Source organism: Diabrotica undecimpunctata, chromosome 2 (genome assembly GCF_040954645.1).
Source record: "Diabrotica undecimpunctata isolate CICGRU chromosome 2, icDiaUnde3, whole genome shotgun sequence".
In the NCBI taxonomy this organism is placed as follows: domain Eukaryota; kingdom Metazoa; phylum Arthropoda; class Insecta; order Coleoptera; family Chrysomelidae; genus Diabrotica; species Diabrotica undecimpunctata.
In genome coordinates, this window is record NC_092804.1 from 162049644 (window position 1) to 162072500 (window position 22857).

General features: G+C 35.2%; 1 protein-coding gene across 7 annotated transcripts in view; it reads left to right on the top strand.

Annotated features, from left to right (window-relative positions):
* The window catches only part of scrib (scribble planar cell polarity protein), a 417253-nt gene that overhangs the window by 76254 nt on the left and 318142 nt on the right, over nucleotides 1-22857 (top strand). For all 7 annotated transcript variants that reach the window (XR_011950110.1, XM_072523901.1, XM_072523904.1 and 4 more), the window contains exons 3-4: nucleotides 16297-16586; nucleotides 19426-20134. Coding sequence is in view for 6 of the 7 variants with exons in the window: in XM_072523901.1 (XP_072380002.1) it covers nucleotides 16297-16586; nucleotides 19426-20134 (999 nt within the window). In the remaining variant the exon portion in view is untranslated. The remainder of the gene's footprint in view (nucleotides 1-16296; nucleotides 16587-19425; nucleotides 20135-22857) is intronic.

Below are 22857 nucleotides of genomic sequence, written 5' to 3' on the forward strand. Positions count from 1 at the left end.
ATTCAAAAATAAAATCTAGATATCGGGAAATCTACAACTTTCCACTTGGCTTATAATTTAACAATTTTATTTTCTGATCTCAGTTTTTACCCTTTTATCGTACCTCCCTTTGTAAGTAGACCATCTTTTGTAGGTCTAGGTAAAAATAGTGCTTGTTTCTTAACATTGATTCAACCATAAACGTGATTATCTTAAAAGGATGTTTCAACAGTCATAAATGAGTGAAATATTTAGAATATCTGTCTATGACTAATCTTTTATGTTTGGAATTTTAATCTTTATTGACAAGGTGGAAATGATACTCGTGTATAATAATTGCTTTAAAGAATGTTTAACATACACTGCTTGGCAAAAAATTTTACTTTGTAGATCGTGGTAAAGTTATTCTATAAAAATATTAAATACATTTCAAATTATATAAAAAAGCAATAATTAAACATAAAGACTGTAACATAATCAAAAAGGGAAGAAATAAAATTAATATTTTTTGTTCTTCTTTATTGGTCATACTCAGAGTTCATTATAGCCAGTTTTACCGGGACTCTGCTCCATCGATTACAACCATTAAACGATGGTTTGCTGAATTCAAACGCGGTCGTATCGGCACCAATGATGCTGAGCGCTCCGGAAAGCCAAATGATGCAGTTATTCTTGAAAAAATGCTGAAAATTATTATGGAAAGTCTCAAAGTAAAGTTGCAAGTGATAGCTGACACTCTAAATACATCAAAGGGTAGCATTTTGTCTATTATACATTTACGTACATTTGGATATGAGAAAGCAAGTGATAGCTGACACTTTAAAGATACCAAAGGATAGCATTTTGTCTATTATACATTTACATACATTTGGATATGAGAAAGCTGTTTTCCAAATGGGTTCCGCGATTTCTCACGCCAGAGCAAATACAACAACGAATTAAATCTCAGCGCTGTTTGGACATGTTTAATCGGAATAAGTCGGAGTTTTTGCATCGGAATGTTACCATGGATGAAACATGAATCTATCATTTCACTCTGGAATCAAATCGGCAGTCATCTGACAGCACCCGGAGAAAGCCGTCCAAAGCGATCAAAGACACAACAAACCACCGGAAAGGTTATGGTTTCTATATTTTTGGACCCGGAAGGAATTATTTTCATTGACTATTTGAAACATGGAAAAACAATCAACAGCGACTATTATATTGGTTTAGTGGAGTGTTTGAACACTAAAATCGTAAAGAAAAGACCTCATTTGTTCAAGAAAAACAATTTTGCTTCGCCAAGCCAATGAACCGTGTCATAGATCGATGAAAAATGCACAAATGGAGCTTTGAATTACTTCGGCACCCACCTTGTAGTCCAGATCTGACTTCCAGCGATTACCACCTTTTTTGCGATCTAAAAAAATGCTCATTGGCAAGAAATATGGCTCAGAGGAGGAAGTAATCGCCGAAACTGAAGTTAAAGATAAATTGTTTTACAACGGCGGCATCGAAAAATTAGAAAGCGTTGGATCGATTGTACCGAAAAAAGATATTTTTTTTTCGTTGTCCAATCTGTTAAAAAATATCCCCGAAAAACTCACAAAATTGGCTTTTTTTTCGACATTTTTAATTGTTTATTTGCATTTTACGCTTGAAGTAAACATTTTACGAAAAAAATCACAAGAATACCCTTCGTCTTAAAATAATCCAAATTTACATTTACATGTTAATACAGACTTGAAATGATATGGTACTACAAGTAATGTGTCCGGTTCGCGTTTGATTAATTTTTGGACGTTTCCAATCTAGAAGCTTTTCCGTTTTTCAAAGCTTTCCATTTCTGTCTTACCTCGTTGGCTTTAATTCTCAGAGGCGATTCGGTCGTTGCCACATTTCTGATTTCGACAGTGTTTATGGTAAGATACCCCTCCATACTTTCAATTAGAAGCTCCTTGAAACACCTGTCTTATTTCTGTGGTGTTATAAGTGTTAGTTTCTTTTGATTGTTACATCGTAGTGATTTGATCAGTTTCTAGCTTTCTTCAGTTAGACTTTCTTCAATATCCTTTTTTATTTTTTCCCACCAGTTTGGTGTTGTTCTTGTGATAATTTTTTCGTACTATGATTCAATATCATTTTCTATTCCTTCGAACCACCAGTATGGTGTTGTTCCTGTGTTCCTTTTTTCTTACAATGATTTTGTAACTATTTTCTTGTAGAATCTATATATTAACTGCTATCAACAAACACAAAAATTATTCTCCCGCTTAAAGCCTTAGCAGTTGATGCAGTTAATTAAAATAAAATGTTATTTAAAAAATACCTTTATATAAAATATTTGTTTCATATTTGTTACATTTTAACTTCCTTTAAATAACTGAAAATACTTCCACATAAAATAAAGAAAAAGAAATTACTCTATAAAAAGATTTTAATGAATTCGCATAATTGGAAGTATTATTTCAATTCAAAGAGAACTGTTATATATTTCATACTCAGAGGAATTCATTTGAAGTCTTTTTTGAATAGTCTAGACTCGGATAACTTAAATCCTACTCGACTTCCATCTCATAGAATTCACTGTTCTAATTTTGTATGCCTAATGGAACTAGGCCAGTTGCTAAAGGTTTATTTTCTTAATATTTCAGACAGTTGAATGAGAGAAAATTAAAATACTGAAGAGGATGAACGAATGATATTTAAAGATGCCAAATAGGGACCCAAGAATATTGTTCTGAAGCTATTTTCTTGTGGCATCTTAATGCAATTTACTATTTTTATTGGGAATAAGTCATGGATTTTACTTTATAAGAACGAAGTTTATAAGAAAGAAAGAAACTTTACCCAAGAAAGCAAAATATTTTATTTAGACTAAATATACTCGATAGAAACGAAAAGAATCGGGAATTTATGAAAAGGTGTCAAAATGCGGTAAACGAAATAATCATTCTCTCTTCTCGAAAAGCTTGAGTAGATGACACAATAAACAAACTCTGACTGGCAAACTCAGCTGCTTTGTCATTTTTCATAACTGAAATCGCCAATGATCGTTCTTCAAAGGTGAATGAGTTTACAAGAAAGTTTGTTTTAAGTATAACATCTTTGAAACGTATAGGATTTTTCTTCTTCATTGAAATTTCACTCGTAGGGTCATTGTTGAGGTTTTCAAGAGTTTACAAGCACGACAAAGAGTTTTTAACATTTCTAATTCTTATAGTTATCTGTCCTAGTTTTCGGTTTCGGACTTGGATACTATTCTTAATAGCTGTTCGCCAGTGCCGTATAGAGAGTCTTAGTCCAAATAGAAGATATACTTAGATCATCAAACTCTAGGTATTTGTTTTCAATTTGCAGCCTTGTGGACCATCACTGGATGTGTTCCGTTGCATGTTTTGGCGGTGGAAAGAAAAGAGCTCTATGAGAGAAGAGGCTCAAACGTTACTGTGACCGAGAGAAGACAGGAAAGGGAAAGGTCCATTGAAAGATGGCAAGAAGAATGGAACAACACGGAGGATGTGGCACAGTGGACGAAAATGCTGATCCCGAACATAAGAGATTGGGTGGACTGTGGCCACAGGCAACTGGATTATTTCCTGACGCAGGTGCTCACAGGACACGGATGTTTTAGGGCCTACCTCTCTAGGTTCGGAAAGGCTGACACAGGTATGAGTTAGATAGGCGTTAGTCAGACTGTGGGGAAGGAGGAAATGCCCGTCTGGAAATGATGCCGTACTAGGAGCGATAAGGGTCTTCTACGCGCTACCTGGAACGAGACAAGAAGCCCCCTTGCTTATGAATGGAGTGTGGATATGTATGAATGGAGAATGAATGAATAAAGGTAGTGCTTCGGAAGTGATGCCGGCCTTACAGCGGCCATTCCGCTTCCGGATCGCTGGATGACAGCGGAGGGTCTGGTTTAGCAGGTAGGCGTTCGGCGTAGACTCGGCGACGAGAGGGCATTTTAAAGTACCTCGGGAACTATCGGCGGGAGTACGAAGAACGAATCCTGCACTAAGGTCAGTTAGGTGGCGTCCTGGACTGAGATGTCTTTTGAAGATTCTAGACCCCCCTCTATAAAGACGAAAAGAAAGGTATTTGTTTTCTGGGGTGCTCTTTTCCCAGCTTTATGGAAGGTTTCGTCATTTGTGGGTGTAAGATCCAGCTTTAGAAATTCCTCATCTAGTTTTTTTTTTTCGAGAATATACAATTTGGCCTTTCTGCAATTAAATATTTTAAGAGGTACGGTTACTGGCTACTACAGCTACTAGTTTACATACAATTGGTCTATGACGTGTTCTACGAATTGTGTCCAAAGTAATTTGCTTATTAGTTTAATTTTCCTTTCACTAAACAAATGTTCGGAATTATACCCCCTCTTTCATCTTCTACTATTGAAGGATGGTAACAACTTGGAATTCTGAATGAACTGGGGATATCTGTAAAAACTTCAGATCTCGAGGTTTGTGAGATCCCGGTCGAAGTTTCCAAATATAGATAAAGTCCTCCATCATGATCTTATGTTTTCGGTTCTTGAAATTTACTAGTTCTTGGAATTTTAGATAAAACTTAGATAAATAGATTTAATAATGTGGTTTGGCCTATTCCACTGCGACCTTTTCAGATCTATTATGATCCTCTAATCCTAGATTACATTCTCTGTCCTGACCCTTTTTAAAAGGTGTTATAGCCTCGAGACTGAACCTTCCATAACCTCACATTTGCCAGGCTATCGCACTGACACTCGTATCAGTTTCAACTGCCGATTCAGCGTACAATGCCCTGTTAACAGACCTACCATGGCTTTGACTGTTTTTTTTTGTCTTTGCTTATTAGGTCTGCTTTGCGAATGTTCTATAATGAACTGTTTCTCCTATATTTGTCCTGGTGCATTCCTCCACCATTCCAGTAATTTTTGTACTACCCGCCTTCTTTCTTATAGCTGTTCTTGTTACTGCCTTTGTAACGCCGCAGAAGGGTTTCGGTCCAATGAATGGCATTAATGAGAATTGTTTGGCAATTTCATATGCTTTTTATTGCCCTACAACCCTCGTGCCCTGGTGCTAGTTTATTTAGGGCTCCCACACAGTCCCATACTAATTTAGAATTGACCTCTACTTTCCCGCCTTTATATTTCTTCCACGCAGTGAGGGGTTGCCGTTATTTCCGCCTGGAAAATTGTGACATTCTTAGATAGCCTGACCGGGAAATATATCCCATGCTTTGTTTTTGATTCAACAGTGTGCCAGGTAGCTTTCGCTTGTATGGGTACATCTTTCTTCCAGTCTTCCCTGTCTATATTAATTTTGAGTTTAATGTCATAGCTATATCTTGTAGCTGTTGCTTCGATGGGTTGCCCCATTACAATAGCTTCTTTTAGCTCCTCGATAAGATTTCTCTTGTCTGCACTATGCGTTTGGCTTATATGTTGCTGACTACTGTAGTTTTTTTTATGGCCACCGTAATACACAGACATGCTAGCCTTTGTGTATTACTTAGCACCTTATTACTCCCACTTGCTGCGTCTTTGTATTCCACGTCACAGAGCCGTAGGTTATCATAGGGAGGTTTTCCCTGTTACACTGGAGTGAGTTGCTACTCGTTTTATGAAGCTCTTCTCGAGATTCAGAATCTATTGAGGAGGCCCATAAAACCTCTTTCTGTGTAAGAATCCTTTTGGACTCGAGACGTGTTCCATCTTTATCCTATACGAAGACAGGTATGACTGCGGCTTGGGTGTATCTTCCGCCTCCAACGCCTTCTCAATGGGGCTTAAGGTTGAAATCACCTCCTTTAGCCACCTCGTACTTGTGTCATCCGCACAGTTAAGTTCTAGGAGGCCCGGCCTGTAGCTACTCTTCAGGAAGCGAACCTGAGGTCCTGCTTCATGAATTTCTTCATAAGCCACCAAGATGGCTTTTTGGACTGCCTAAAACTTATCCACATTCATCTTGGTTTCTGGGAATCCTGTTAGTACTGCTGCAACCATAACAGAAGCGGCAGCTTTTCTGAAAGTCACATTAATGGTTCTTGGCCTTTTTCCTTTGCATTGGCTTTCGGGTGGTGTGCTTCATTCTGACTCTTTTACCCTTGCAACAGCCTTGGTAAAATTGGCCTTGATTACAGATCTTTTGGCTTGTATGTAATCTTGGCCCTGTTTCACCAGCTTACTGATTTTGGTTTTAGATATGCCAGATATCTTTGCAGCCATAATCTTTTCGTCTGTCATGAGACCACGAGACTTTGTTTTTATGTTCACCTCTCGGAAGATCCTCGCTTGCGAGAGAAGGTCTAAATACGATGGGGTGCGACTTGTTGCCCCAAAGGAACCGTTTGCGACACCGTCGTTGTAGCGCCTTACATCTTTCACTATAGTGCCCACGGCTTGGCTTGGTGAGTGTTTATCGACTATCTCCAGTCTAGATCCGCTGGATTTAGTTTTAATGGGGCCACTTCGTGAAGGGTACAATCAAAGATTACACACCTCCATATTAAACTGAGTACCTACTTTAGAGAAATATCCATATGCTGGAATAACAACTTACGTCAGGATATCTGAACAAGAGAAACATTTTACTTTAAAATAGTACTGCATTGAAACTATGAGTTGAACATGTTTAGTATTATTATGATTTAGATTGACATAACATCGAATCATGTAGAAACCAAGGGTATTTAGAAGGGATTGATAGAGATCTGTATGACACATAAAGGAAAAAGTAACGAGAAAAAACCCGGCCAGTTAACTTAAACGGTAGAGTGTTTGACTCTTACGCAAAAGGCCCGAGTTGGATACCTGGCGCCGACGAAAACATCTAGATTTTTTAACATAGATAAAGGCCCCAGGTCTACTTAAGCGTAAATAAAATGTGTACCTTGGGTAAAACCAGAGTTACCTTCTTTGTATACCATCGGTCAAAGAAATATATTACCGTAACTCCTAAAGTGCACTAGCGATATAAAGGGAGACTAATCTAATTAAGAAAAAAAAACCTTATATTTATTTAACTTACGAAACCCTGTAGAACTCAAATTTTGGAATGGCCGTTGAATAAGTAAGGATATCAAGCTGAGTACTTGAGAGCAATAAGTGTATTGGGTAACAACTTGTGTTGAGATATATGGAAAAGAGAAAAATAACTAAATAACCAAGCAATTTAAAAATATATGCATCATAAAAAAAGTAAGAGTTTTAAATCAGATAAGAACCAAGATTCCAAAATTAATAAATAACATAAGTCTAAAAGAATAAAGAACTAAAGGAAAATTAAAAAAAGTAAAGGAAATTATATTTAAATTTAATCAAAAGTTCCAAATAAATAACTAAATGTGTGGATGTTTATTTTTTGTTTGAATATTAAACGAAGTGAAATTAAATAAAAAAACTATATTTTTAGATACATACAAATAGATACATTTTAGGTACATACTGTACTATATATACAGTAATTGGAAAAACTAATGGTGTGCATTTTGTTGACAGCATTTTATTCAACGTTTCTAATGGACCGGTGTATTCTAATTTGGTATCTCCAACGTAGTAGCACTGACAGTGTTCATTGGGTCGTCGAATTTTCATTTCGAACGATTCAACTGCAAGAGTTTCGGTCTGATGCTTTTCTGTTGACACTGTTATTAGCTCCTTTTTCCTTCACTTTTTTTTCAATTTTTGTATAGCGACCTTACAAAATGAAATTCCCAGCGAGAATCATGGGAATCATCAATGAGGTGATTTGGGATTAATAAAAGACGTAAAGGAATACGTTTTTCTTAGAAGTAAAAGAGCACGTAACCTTCAAAAAATCCCATCTGATATAATATACTGGTATGTAATTTCACAACTTGGAGGAATTTGAATTATATGCAAGTATTTTGTGTAACACTAAGGAATCGTGTTAGGCCTATGTAACCTCTTAAATTAGAGCTTATCCAGTGTATCGTATCTTGGGCTTCGAAACAATCTGAATCAAAAAGTGCATATTTTATTTACCCATTTAAAGTTTCATAAATAAATAATATCCTAACTTTTGCTGTTGTAAGGACTGTGGAGTTGTTCCTGACATCGCCCAACACAGAGAAATTTAAAAAATTCACTAATAATTGAAAAGTGGTCGAGCTAAGTCGAGCTAAATTTGCCAGCAATCAAAAAAAAACTGGAACATCCAAAAAAATAATACAAATATATAATTGTGTATCGAAATTCCACTTTATTAACAAGTAGGGAAATAACATATATCAAATTTTTGTTGTTAATACATTGAAGAAACTTACTAATTTACAATAAATGAAGAAAAAATGGAAATGATCCAAGTCCATTGAAATAATAAATAATTAAAATTCTAAAATAGAGGTGAAAAATGCTCTATTTTCCTGGCTAATAACTTCTAGCATGGTGTGAAGGTCTTTTTTCTTACTTTCGTTTATTTGCTGAACACCAGGAAATGCTAAGCCAAGCTCCGTTGACTTAAACTTTTGGGCATTCATACCTTTTTTCAAAAGACGACACTTCTCATGTCCCGTTTAGTCACTGAAACTTTTTTTGTACAATACTGTTCCTGAATCTTTTTTCGTCACACGTAACCATGATGCTTAAGTAAGGCCAAGTTTAGATGTATCTATACATTTTGATGATATTTTCTCGAAATAAAAAAAAGTACATTCTTCCATATCTAATACTTTGTAGGGTCTGGAAGGTCTAGCATAAGCAATTACGGCTTTTGCATCATTTGCTGTTTGAAGCTTGGAACGTTTTACACGTTTCTCGATAAGAGCAAAATCTCTATATGAAGGTGAAAAGCTATGACCAGAAACTAAAAATTTATGATCGATGGTATTAAAATGTCCATTGGCTACTAAGAAAATATATAAGAAAATAAACATTTGGTTTTTCAATTGTCCTGCACAGTTGTCGCTCCATATACATAGTTTTCGCTTATAAGTTGAAAGCTGTTCTGTATCCAAGGCTAGTAAAAGACATGATGCCATTTGGTTCCCACCACGACCCGACTGTCCTTCATGCCAGATACACATTATCCCATCTGACGTATCTTGTACGTGTATTCCAAAATTGTAGCATGGCAATTGTCGGCTGTAGTACATACTATTATGCGTTAATTTAGGAAGCGAAAATACTTTTTGTAGATCCATGGTAAGGGTACAGGTATCGCTACCTGGAAGAGTACTGCTCGTACTATCTACTTGAATAACATTAGCTTTACCTGTTTTTATATGATGTAATTCCAACTCAGTTTTAACTTTTCTGGATAATTAAGGTATTTGTCCTTGTTTCCTAAAAAAAGGAAATCACAAGTCTTGCAGGTGTCAACTCTAGGCTATCTAAAAGAAAGGTTTGGAAAATCCTTCATAAAAATCCTCCTATTAAATTTGTATGTTGTGGTGCAGTCAGGATGTTTTATTTTAAAAGCGTTGAATAGCTTATTGAGGTCCGGACTGAAATATTCTTTTTCACTTTTTGATCGACTGTAGTGGCTCTCGTCCCTCGGGAAGCTATTGATGTGATCTTTTACCATCTGTCTATTATGAAGAGTGTACTTAAATATTTTAATACCTCGTCGATTTTCCTTGAAAGTTGTGTAGTAGAGGATTGCTCCTTTTTACGCCTAACAAGCGTAGTAATCTTTTGCGGACTTATAACAAATATTTCGTTTTTTACAAACTCTTTTCACGTTACCTTGCTCATCTGGAACTGCAAAAGCTACAGTACACTGTCGTCTACTTTCTGATGAATCATCATAATAACTACCATGGCGGCGACGTTGAACTGGTATGACGATGAACGAATGATACAAGTCGAAAAGCTTAATCTTCATATCAACCACGTCCCTACAGCTAAATTTACATTTGCATGTGATCTAAAATAGAAAAGTTTCATGATAATATCATATCAACAAAGCCAAAGTAACAATAAAAAGAGTTTTAGGTTGTAATATCGAATAGCATTGGTAGCTATTCACAAGTTAGACTACCCTACGGCCTAAAATTTCAAGCGAAATATCTGTTAAAAATCTCATGTTTTGAAATGGCTTTTCCAGGTTTTTGCAGCTTACATTTTTGTGTAACATAGGGTTTTTCACTCAATCTAGCTTCACTCTGTTTTTTTCCTTATTGATTTCGTATTCTTTCTGTTGCCAAACGCACTAGAATCCATTGTATTTACGTTAAAACGCAAATACATACACAATAATAATCGATACTATTGACAACACGTCAAGTCAACCTATATACTGGCACTTAGTCACAGCATAGATACTATGACTTATAGTCCAAGATCCCAGAGCGATCAGACATAACTTATTTTCACACAGATGAAACCTTAGAGTCTGAGTAGCGTCTCGTGTGCTTTGAATACCTGCGTATTTATGAAACTTGCTGAGTAACACCTGGGCAGGTACCAGGTGAGAAAGGTAACTAAAAATAAGAGCTATTTAACTTAAATTTACATAACTGATTTTTATACATATTTTGTAGAATATTATTTTGAAAATACTGTAATAAGTGTCAGACATTTGTCATGGACCAGAACTTTTGTCAGACGCTTTAAAGCTCCACTAAAATTAAATGAACTTTACTTACTTTTACATGTCTGATTTTTAAATATGTTATTAATGAAACTATAATAAAGTTATATTTAATCAGTCAGACAAATTAAAATGACCAAACATCCCTCAAACACAAAAATTAGTTAACCAGAAGTATGAGCGCGAGAGTGCTGTGCGCATGAGCCTCAGAGTAAAAAATTCAAATACATTAAGAATACTTACTGTTTTCGATCCGATTAAATATTTTTGCATCTCTATTTAAAAATCAGACATGTAAAAGTAAGTAAAGTTCATTTAATTTTAGTGGAGCTTTAAAGCGTCTGACAAAAGTTCTGGTCCATGACAAGTGTCTGACACTTATTACAGTATTTTCAAAATAATATTCTACAAAATATGTATAAAAATCAGTTATGTAAATTTAAGTTAAATAGCTCTTATTTTTAGTTACCTTTCTCACCTGGTACCTGCCCAGGTGTCACTCAGCAAGTTTCATAAATACGCAGGTATTCAAAGCACACGAGACGCTACTCTAAGGTTTCATCTGTGTGAAAATAAGTTATGTCTGATCGCTCTGGGAGCTTACTCTATTAGATCAATTAGCAAAGTACATGATGCCGGACTTACAGGCGGCTCCATCTTTGGGCTTCGTTTGCAACCACTAGAGTGAAGTTGGCACTTAGATCTCATAGGGGAATATTGGCATCGGAACACAGATCATATTGATTGAAAAAAAAAACAAAATTTATGTTTTGAAATCTACCTTTTTTTGTCCACAGGTTGGGCTGTAATACGATGCGGGATATTGCATTCAAAATATCAACTTGTATATCAAAACATATTGTTATTGAGGCTGCTATAAAACCTCAGTATAAAAATATTGTTTTATATAATTTAATGTTGTAGTTCTATGAATTACGATTATGTATGTATATATAATAACATTCCAGATTGCTAATTTTCATGTCCAAACGGAAACTGAGAATTAATCATTACCGTTTATTTTGCTTAGTAATTATTATTTCTTTTCAAAACAATCCATTTCATTTTAAATTCAGTATAAACAAACAGTGCACATTTTGTATACATTACGTGAATACCTTTATGTGTGTATTTTCCAAATATGTAATTACAACTAAATTCTAATTGGATAAACAAAAAGAATGTTGTTATAACATTTCTAAACAGTGTAATGAGCATGTGTATTGCATTGTGAATAAAGGTTTCATTGTAGAATATATCAAAATAAAACATATTCGTTAAACGTCCAGAAGTAAATATTTATATTTTTATATGAATAATGAATCCAATTTAAACAATAGCCGGCGTATACTCAACTATAGTAATATGAGTTGAAAACAGTAGAAAAAATATACTTAAGTTCCAGTTTAAATCATATTGTTTTTCTATCAATTTTCTAACAACAACTGCTTTTTCTTGTTTTGCTTATAAAGTAAATCTTTGCCTTTTAAAGCACGTGGTCTAAGAGATTTATTTAAGAGCGGTAGAAACATCCTATCTCCTGATGTATTGCTACAAAGTATGTAATAATGTTACTCCATCTTTACTTGCGTTATGTTCACTTGCAGTTTTTTCATCCTTTTCGATGTAAGTACAGTTATAAGCCATTGATTTCTTACTTCAGTATTTTCTGGTGGACTGGGTCTATCATTTTCATACCTATATTTAGGATTGGGTCTTCTAGAAGAATTATTTTCCTTGTCATGCTTGTTAACTACTTTACTTTTATCTTGCTTATTTTGATTATCAAGCACATGGACCTGTTCGGGTTTTTCAGAAAAACCCTGTTTTGGGTTTTTCTGAATCATCTAGTGAAATACCAGCAAGACCCTTAATAGACTGCAACGAGGGCAGGACATTCTACTCCAAACGTTTTATAGTAGTTGCTAACGTTTCAACTGTAGCAAAATCTTGCAGGGCTATTAGTGGAATGTAATCCACTAAAATATTTTTTCTCATTATCTTCACCTTTTGGCTTTCGCTTGGGTACGTTTCTAAACGTTTAAAAAGGTTTTCCATTATTGCGGAATAGATTCATTCTTTTTCTGTCTCCTACCTTTAATTTCATCTAAGAGATTATCATTATAATCTGGGGACAAAAAAGCAGATTTGAGTAGGGCTATACCAAATACTTGATCCGCACAATAATCCCCATCTTCAATAATTTTCGCTAGCTCCTGTGGAAATATTTTTGCTGCTGTGTTATCTGCGGTAGCACTCTCATGTGATCTGGATATTATGAAATGCGTTTCTTTTTATAAACCCGATTATCCATCCGTTGCTAGCTAAAAATTTTTTACCAGCTTGGGAAGTGAAAGTTGGTGGCTCTGACAGTTTCATTAACTCATAAAACTGAAGAGCTTTTTCCTGAATTAAATAATCACTTACAGGAATTCTTCTTTGAATTAGTTCCTCAAACCAAATTACGATGACTCTTTCTGTTCTTTCTAAAAATACATCCCTTGAGTAAGATGAAAATTTGGCGCTTAATAATTGGTAATTTGTACCAGAAATTATAGATTTTCTTATAGCAACTTCATTCTTATTAAATTGCTCTTACAGTTGATTCGCCTAAATTAAAATGTTTTCCAATTGCCGTAGATCCTTTTCCTAAACAAAATAAATTTTTGAATAAAATCCTTTATAAAAAGGTATATAAAAAACCCAGTTGGGCTATGTTAAATTGACAAAACGTTTTCGGAATAAGTATTCCATCATCAGTGTCTAGTTAATACATGGATGCAGCCACTAAATATGGGGGTAAAAATCCTTTAAAAATGACTAAATGAAATTTACTAAATGTAAATTAGACATAATGTAAACTAAATTTCATTTAGTAATTTTTAAAGGGTTTTTACCCCCATATTTAGTGGTTACATCCATGTATTAACTAGACACTGATGATGGAATACTTATTCCGAAAACTTTTTGTCAATTTCACATAGCCCAACTGGGTTTTTTATATACCTTTTTATAAAGGATTTTATTCAAAAATTTTTTTAATATATGGTATACAGCCAAATACAGGAACTTAGTTTCCTTGTGGACTTTTACTAAACGATCTAAAATTGCAATTTTCATTTCCAACGAAATTGATTGTCTTGGATGTTTGTTTTTCTCCATTAGGTCAAATAAAATCTTAAAAGAAATAAAAAAAATTCGACTCACGATATTGAGAGGGCAAAAACCTCTTCTAATAAGAAATAAAACTTTACGACACTCACTTGAAATCTTTCAATCAGAATTGGCAAAATTTTAAACAACTTATAAAATTAAGCACCGCTAAGAGAAAAATTATTTTAATAAAATAACAGGTTATACCTACCTTTTAATGCAAAACTCGCAATGATGTAATAGGGACGTCGTGTAACAAGGGAATCCCCGAATTGCAAAGGCTCACTTTACTGACATCTGGATGTGAATAGTTAATATTTAATTATAATAGTTAATAATAAAAATTTTTGGATGAAAATACAATGGCACAACTTTAAAATCACATAAAAATAATCCGCATAAAAAGAGAACTTAGTGTATTCGATTCCGATGAATTTAAATTTTCCTACACAAAACTTATTGAAAATTATATTGATATTAAAAAAAAATTAATACTGGAAATAAAAAATCAATTACTATACCTGTTTTTTCACAAACAACTGTATTTTATGTGTTCTCTCTAAACTGTGTCGATACTGTGGTTACATTGATATCAACAGAAATCGATTAAGTTGTAATCAATGTTTACGGTATCTTTCCAACAAGTTAATTGAATCTGGTTTATTAGTGATTCTAATACAAACTTCATATAATGGAAAGTTTGTTGAGTAAAACATTAAATCTAGCTTGCCGAATGTTTACATGTGTGGATTGTATACAAATGGATGACATAAACTTAATTGAATATTTCCTAAAATGTTCTAAATTTCTAGTTTCCAAGTTGGATTACATATTTTATAGGGATATTCATGGGTTAAGTATTGCTAAGAAATTTTTTATGAAAAATGCGGTTCATTCCATATGCTATGTAAGACTAGACACTGAAGAGAAGAGGATGATACGAAAAAGAAGAAGGCGGCATGTAAAAGACGATTTCTTCAAACGCAAAAGGACAGAAGACATTACAGACGAAAAGAAGACAATTGGACTACTTTAGAAGTGACAGAGGACATTTGACAGGTGACATCATTCTTAGTCTTCGAAAATAGAATAATAATGTTGCCATTATCTTCTTCTCCTTCTTGATGTGCCTATCCCTTACGAATGTTGGCGATCACCATGGCAATCTTTATCTTATCTGCAGCAGCGCGGAAAAGCTGCACAGATGTTGTATTGAACCAGATTCTGAGGTTCTTTAACCAAGATGTTCTTCTTGGTTCTTCTCTCCTGGAACACGTTTTCCAAATATTTTTCCTTGCAGGATGGCTTGAAGGAGAGCATATCTGGATTAATTTCGCATAATATGTCCGAAGAACTTTAACTGTCGAGATTTGATGGTGGTCAATACCTCTCGGTTCTTATTCATTCTTCTGAGGACCTCCTCATTTGTGACTCGGTCAGTCCACGGGATCTTAAGCATTCTCCGATATAGACAAATCTCAAATGCTTCCAGTTTTCTGCACATGTCTTCGTTCAAGGTCCACGCCATTATCAGTTCACGATAAATCAGAGATATAAACCTGTGACCTTAGAGTGGGAGGAACTTGCAATGCTATTGAGATCCAAAATTTTCTCAGACCAAAGCGATACATACTCTGCGGCTTTTACGGCCGATGCTCTCAGAGACATCAAGTGATCTATACGTCCAAAAAGTGTCATCTGCAATATTGACCAATAACGAGAACCAAAGAGTAAAGCTTTCTTATCCTTGCATTTTGATTCGACAAAATTTTAATAGACGATACAAGAAGGTCTAAAATCGGCCAAAGATCGCAGAGAATCGTTGTACTCTCCACGAATTTACCGCAATCGCTGTAGTTGTAGTGCTGTGTCTATTCCGACAACAAAATTTAATATAAATACCGTAAATAAAAATAAAAAAATTATCCGTCTTAGCCGTTCAGTGATGGTAATCATTTCAACTTCATTCGCTAGTATAAGTGTATCATCTGCGTATCGCAGTTTGCTGATTTTTCTGCCTCCCATAGTGATTCTTCCATCCCACTAGTCTAGGACTTTCTCGTTATATATTCAGAATATATTTTGTACAATAATGGTGATAGTATGCAGCCCTGTCTGTTTTGGTCTTAGTGATATGTATTTCCTAGTCCTTGGGGCTGTGCTCTGATATGATATATAAATATTAGTTAACAGTTCCTTCTTCCGTACTTACTGAATACTTTTGATAGATATTTCGAAATAATCTTGATCTGTGAAGTAGGTAATGTTTAATAAACTAATCCTGTGATATTAAAATTCTTTGTGACTGGATATATATTATAAAGTTGATCCTTTATATTATCAAATCTTTTTTTTACTTTTTTTTTGTCCATGATTTTAATTGTTAAGTTTTGTGATTTTATTCAGTAATGTTTCTAATGTCTAATAGTTTTTATTACTAATTATAGTTATATTTAAATCTACTAATATATATTTTGTTGATTACTTTTTTACACACTAAATATACATTTGGCAGGTTATTCAAATTTATACTTCATTATTTTGGTACCATTTGGCAACTGTTAAGCTGAATAAATAAATAAATATTTGTTAATATTATCATAGTTTGTTATATTTTATTAACATCTTTTTTTGTTTTCAGATATCCCTGACATCCCCGAAAGCATCGGCCAGCTGCGTTCCCTCAGAGTTGCAGATTTCAGTTCTAATCCCATACCCCGTCTTCCGCCGGCCTTCATCCACCTTAAGTCTCTCAGCGTTTTGGGTCTCAACGATATGTCGCTCACGTCGCTGCCTCAGGATTTCGGCCAACTTACGTCCCTCACGTCACTCGAACTTAGAGAAAATCTGCTCAAGGAATTGCCCTCTTCTCTGTCGAAGTTGACCAACCTCGAAAGACTTGATTTAGGCGATAATGAAATTGAAGAATTGGTGAGTATTGATAACAGGAATACGTTAATAAAATAAGTGCATTTTTAACCCTTTCCGACACGATTTTTTTAAAACGATATATAATTTTTTTTAAGTTTTAGCGATTATTAGAAATATTTTTCTACAATTTTTAAGCTCCTCAGGAAATTTGTCAAATTTGACATTCTGAAGTTACGTCATGTACACTGCAGTGTACACAATGATTAACAGACACATATCAATATGAAATGATTTTTATTTATAAGACTGTAATTGACAAAAACTATTTATTTGGTATGAAAATCTGTAAAACAGTTTTGATTTCGAGCAATACATAATGATACTTGACATTTTGTGCAACGAATATACTTTCTTGATCCACAGTTGCTTCCTTTACAACGAGCGATTTTGTCACAGAAAGTCGGTAAATGGCTAAAGTTATCATAATGAATATCTTCAATCGGACGCACTTGTTTACCAGAAGGACCTGCTGCGTTACCTACAGGAGAACTACCTTGAGGATGTAGAGGATTATTTGAAACTGGTCTCCCCCGTTTTTTGCTGGGTATTTTTACTGCCAAAATAATTGCCTCAGCAACGTGTTGTCGAAAATGTATAAGGTCCATGTCATTTTTTTGCGGTATTTTCAGCTCCTCCGATTGCTTTCTATATTCCAACCAGCTGTTGGTGACAGCCATGTCAACAGCATGTGACATTAATCGAACAGTCCATTTCTTTGTTCTGATAAACGATCTGTACAAAGAAATAAGAAAATCGCACTTGTCAACACCTCCCATCCCATTGTTATAAAGAGAAACTACTTTGGGGCGTGTCACTTCAATATACTCTTTTATCTTCTTATCCCATCTTCGACATACATCAGAAGAACTTACTCCAACGAAATTAGAACCCAGAGTAACAACTCCGCTATCAATCCACTTGGTTAGTACAACACCAGATTTTCTGCAGATAACGTTCTCGACGAAATCCTGGAAAGTTTCTTTTTATTCTCTTGACTTATAGTAAAAGGTGGTTTAGAAAAGCGGTCCAACCGAATTGTACCAGCGGCATATATTGGTTTCTTTGACAACCATTGAAATAACCAATAAGAACTGAAATGATTGTCAAAATAAAGTTGTGCTCCTGGAGGTATTTGCTCGGATAGGTGCATTACTACAGCCGGAGACTGGCCAAACAACATATACTCTGCCTTCAGTTCTGTATTTGCACCTTGGTAGACGATGAAATCATATATTGTTCCACTTATCCCACATAATAGGAATAATTTTATACCCCATCTCGTCGGCTTATTTTTAATGTATTGTTTAATATTCACAGCACCCTTAAAAGGAACCATTTGTTCATCGATACTATATACCTCCTCCGGTTCCAACTGCCTGCATCTTTTTCTTATGGTATTGAAAAGGGGGCGTACTTTCCACAGTCGGTCTTTCGGCTGTTGATCTTCGTTGGAAGTGAAATGCATCGTATTTCGTAGTTTGAAAAATGTGTTTACTTGCATATTTTCAGATATTAGAGGAACTGCAAATTTTTGTTCCCAGTACATTCGGACTCTCGGATAATTCAAATTACCCATTATTAACAGAATTCCAAAAAATGTATTGACTTCTGCAATGTTTGTAGCGGGAAAGTTTGGCACAGAGCTAACAACAGCATATAAGTTTGTTTTTTCTACGCAGATATTGAGGAGCTCATCCGTGAAATACTGGTAAAAAATTTCTACTGGACTGGGTAAACTTATCACTTCTTGTTTCTTACTTTTATAAAACTGAATATTTTTTGACATTTCATAGATCCCCTTTGTCCAACTGATCTGTTCTTTTTCAATTAAATTTTGTGACTTCAGGTATTCGCTTGCAAATTCGTGTTCTGTCTGACATGTGTGTATTTCTTGCATTGGCGTGTCTTGAATATCATGTGATTCGGACACAATTTCAATCAGCGCAGCTTCTTCTGGTTCCTCACATATATCGCCTTCCACCAATTCATTCTCATCTACAAACAACAGTACTCTAATATCACACAATTTTGCTAAATAAAAAGGAATAAAAAACTAAGAAGAGTCCCACTTACCCCTACACTGCATATCACGATCTTCAAAGTAATTATCCTCTTCCATATCTAGTTCCTCTAAATCGGAATTATCTCCATTGATGATTTCATAAAGTTCCTTCTCAGTTAACGGTTTTTTCCAGTACCGTCTGTCAGTCATCATGTACACTGTAAAGTACATATTTGTAAACCTTCATGCTATCAAAATATAATAAAATATCTATCAAAATAGTTTTTTAAGAAACCAATAATTCATAACTTACCGGAAATTACAATAGACTCGAGAAAAATATAACAGTTTGATAAACACGCAAAAAACACGAGAAAAACTTATAAATAATTTGAGGTTATACGTCAACGTGATATTCACTGTACTAAGAATGGTCACTTTACACAAAACAGTAGAAGGTAAACGTTTTGATGTGATGCGATGCGTCGATTTTATATGCAATTTGTCATACGACACTACAGTGTGCCGCATGACTTACAGAGAGTTGATTCGGAAATAGCCCATTACTAGCATTTGAAGTATATGTACACTACAGTGTACGCCGTGTCGGAAAGGGTTAAGAGTATGAGCTTAAAAAGTCTATTTTATTGTTTTTGTATTGTTTCTCTATTGTTTTAAAAATATCTTAAGATCCTGAGCTGATTATGATCAATCTTTGTTCTTAGGTTGCTCTTTAGATTTAAACATCCTTATTATCCAATTTTAACATATTATCTTTTCATAATCTAAAATATTATAACCAATGAGACATTTGAAAACATATTCTTTTGTTTTTAGCCATCACACATAGGAAAACTGCCAGCACTTCAAGAACTATGGTTAGACCACAATCAATTACAAAGTCTCCCTCCAGAAATAGGTCAACTGAGTAATCTAACATGCCTAGATTTATCCGAAAATCGCCTAGAGTATCTGCCAGAAGATATTGCGGGCTTAGAAAGCCTAACTGACTTACATTTATCTCAAAATGTATTAGAAACTCTGCCGGATGGCATAGGAAAGTTAGAAAAACTTACCATCTTGAAGGTAGACCAAAATAGATTAACTTCTTTAAATTCTAACGTAGGCTATTGCCACAATCTACAAGAACTGATCCTTACAGAAAACTTTTTAAGTGAATTACCCGTAGAAGTTGGAAAATTAATCAAACTGACGAACTTGAACGTCGATAGAAATAGTCTTACCTCTGTACCCGAAGACATAGGCAATCTCTGTGAACTAGGCGTGTTAAGTTTGAGAGATAACAGACTTACTATGTTGCCGGACACTCTCGGTAACTGCCGAAGACTCCACGTATTGGACGTTTCTGGAAACAGGCTGCCTTATCTACCCTATACGCTTCTACAGTTAAGCTTGAAGGCTGTTTGGCTGAGCGAAAACCAGGCACAATCTCTGCTCACCTTTCAAACTGATACCGATCCGGATACTGGTAAGACCGTACTGACGTGTTTCCTGCTTCCACAACAAGAATATCAACCTACAATAGGTGAGAGCTTTTACGAGTTTTTTTTATTTACTCTACGAGCTTTTGACAATGTTGGTGAAAATATTTTGTAGTTATTGTATTTGATCCGAAATTATGTCACTTTCAAAACATTATAATAATTTGACCTAATTGTCAAACAACGGCGTCCTAGGCTTCATTTCATGATATTGTAACGAGAAGTAAACTTGCGGTTTGAATTATTTACACTGATTTATTTAAACTTTGTACAAGGGTTATGATATTCTGCAAACTATTGCTTAAAAATTACTATATTACTCGCTATATTAAAATATCTGGTCTTATATACTGGAGAAATTCTATTCTATTAAATAAGTTCTGGTTAATGATGAGGCACGTTGAAGTTTAGGACTTGTAACACTATACTGGTCTATTAAGTACCTGTTATCTCTTAGATAAGCTTTAAACCGATTTTGCAATCAATAATATCGTTGTATTCGAGAACAATGATACTCTAAAATATATCAACCTTTTTTTATTTAGCGCAATAAGTCGTTTTTATTGTTATTAACGAATACGAGTATATCATACGTTGGGGGAACAACTTGCAACTGATACATGTTCGATGCAATGGTTCGCCAAGACCAAAAACAGCTCGACAAGTGCGGTCGAACGTGAAGGTTATGCTGACTGTATTCTTTGTTATTAATGGCATAGTGCACCATGAAGTAATCCGAAAAAAAGACCGGATTTGTGGAAAAACAACTCATGGCTTTTGCATAACCATATTGCACCAGCTCACACTTCATTGCTTGTTCATGAATTTTTGGACAAAACAATACTGTAATGATGTCCTGGCCTCCATATTCGCCAAACATGATTCCGTGTGACTTTTTCCTACTTCCAAAAATAAAGAAAACTTTAAAGTGCCGTTGTTTCACAAGCATACATGATATTAAAAGCGCATTGCTGATAGAACTAAAGACTGTCGCAAAGATCGAGTTTGATAAGTATTTCAAGGATTGGCAGAAGCTTTGGCACAACTGCATAATATCTGATGGGGACTACTTTGAAGTAAAGAACATTAATGTAGACGAATAAATATTTTTTTAAAAAACGGAAATTCCGGGTATTTTTTGAACACACCTCGTATGTTACCTTAAAGTGACATCCTATAACATCCACGTTGTGTCATTACAATTTTATACTACGAGGCGTGTTTTTTAAGTAAGTACCGTTTTGGAATTAAAAAAAGACGTGCAAAGATATGGCAATAATTTTATTTTTACATGAAAGCCTGTACCTTAATCTACTTTTTTACATAATTTCCGTGAATATTGAGGCACTTGTCATAACGCGGCACCAGTTTTTGAATACCCTCCTGATAAAATTCTGCCGCCTGACTTGTTAACCACTGCATCACAAATGTTTTGACTTCGTTATCGTCTTGAAGACGCTGACCGCCCAGGTGTTTCTTCAAGTGCTGGAATAAATGGTAGTCGCTGAGCGCCAGATCAGGGCTGTATCTAGAGTTCTAGAGGATGGTCTAAAGTTTCCCATTTAAATGATTTGATGAGATCTTTGGTCTGACTAGCCACATGTGGACGGGCATTGTCATGCAGCAAAACGATACCCTTACACAACTTTCCACGTCTTTTGTTCTGGATTGCACGGCGCAGATTTTTCAATGTCTCACAATAAGACGCTGCATTGATGGTCTCATTACGAGGCAGAAACTCCACTAGCAATACTCCTTTTCTGTCCCAAAAAACTGTGTACATGATTTTCCGGGCAGAAATTGTTTGCTTAAACTTCACTCTTTTGGATGATGATGAATGTCGCCATTCCATGGATTGTTGTTTCGATTCTGGTGTGACGTAAGCCACCCACGATTCGTCATCAGTAACCATTTGGTCTAAAAAATCTTCACCTTCACTGTGGTACCGCTCAAGGAAAGTCAATGCACTGCCTAAACGTTGGGTTTTGTGCAAATCCGTCAACATTTTTGGAACCCAACGTGAACACAATTTCCGGTAATTCAAGTTCTCGGTAACAATGCGATAAAAACACTACGAGAATACTGAGGAAAGCAGTCAGACAATGATGAAATTGTAAAGCGTCTGTTTTCTCTCACCTTTTCGTCCACTTTCTGCACCAAATTTTCATTAACGACCGAAGGACGCCCACTCCGTTCTTCATCATGCACATTTGTGCGGCCATCTTTAAATGCTCTCACCCATTTCCTTACTATTCCATCACTCATAATGTTTTGTCCGTAAACTTCAACGATCTCACGATGAATATCGATCGGTTTTACGCCTTTAGCACTAAGAAATCGTATAACAGCCCGTACTTCACAATCAGCGTGACTCACGATTGTTGGAGGCATCTTAAACACTGGAGTAAACAAGTATCAAATGAAGAATCAGACTGTAATGGCGTCAGTGCGTAGACAAGAGATGTAGGTAACCAGCGCTCATGCGCTGAACGCCGACCGTAGCGCTGCGGCGGCGGAATCGCAAAACGGTACTTACTTAAAAAACATGCCTCGTATAATATGATTTTTATGTAGTCTAAAGGTTTTTACACCTAAATTGGTAGCTAGTTTCAACTAGATGTTTCACGGATGATGGTCCGATTGGACCGAAAACGGTTTGAAGATATTTGTAATTCTTTGGATAAATTTTAAATACATATTTTAATAATAAAATATACCACCATACATCAGAAGTCTTTACTTCTTTGTAAGGTTTTCTATATTTTAA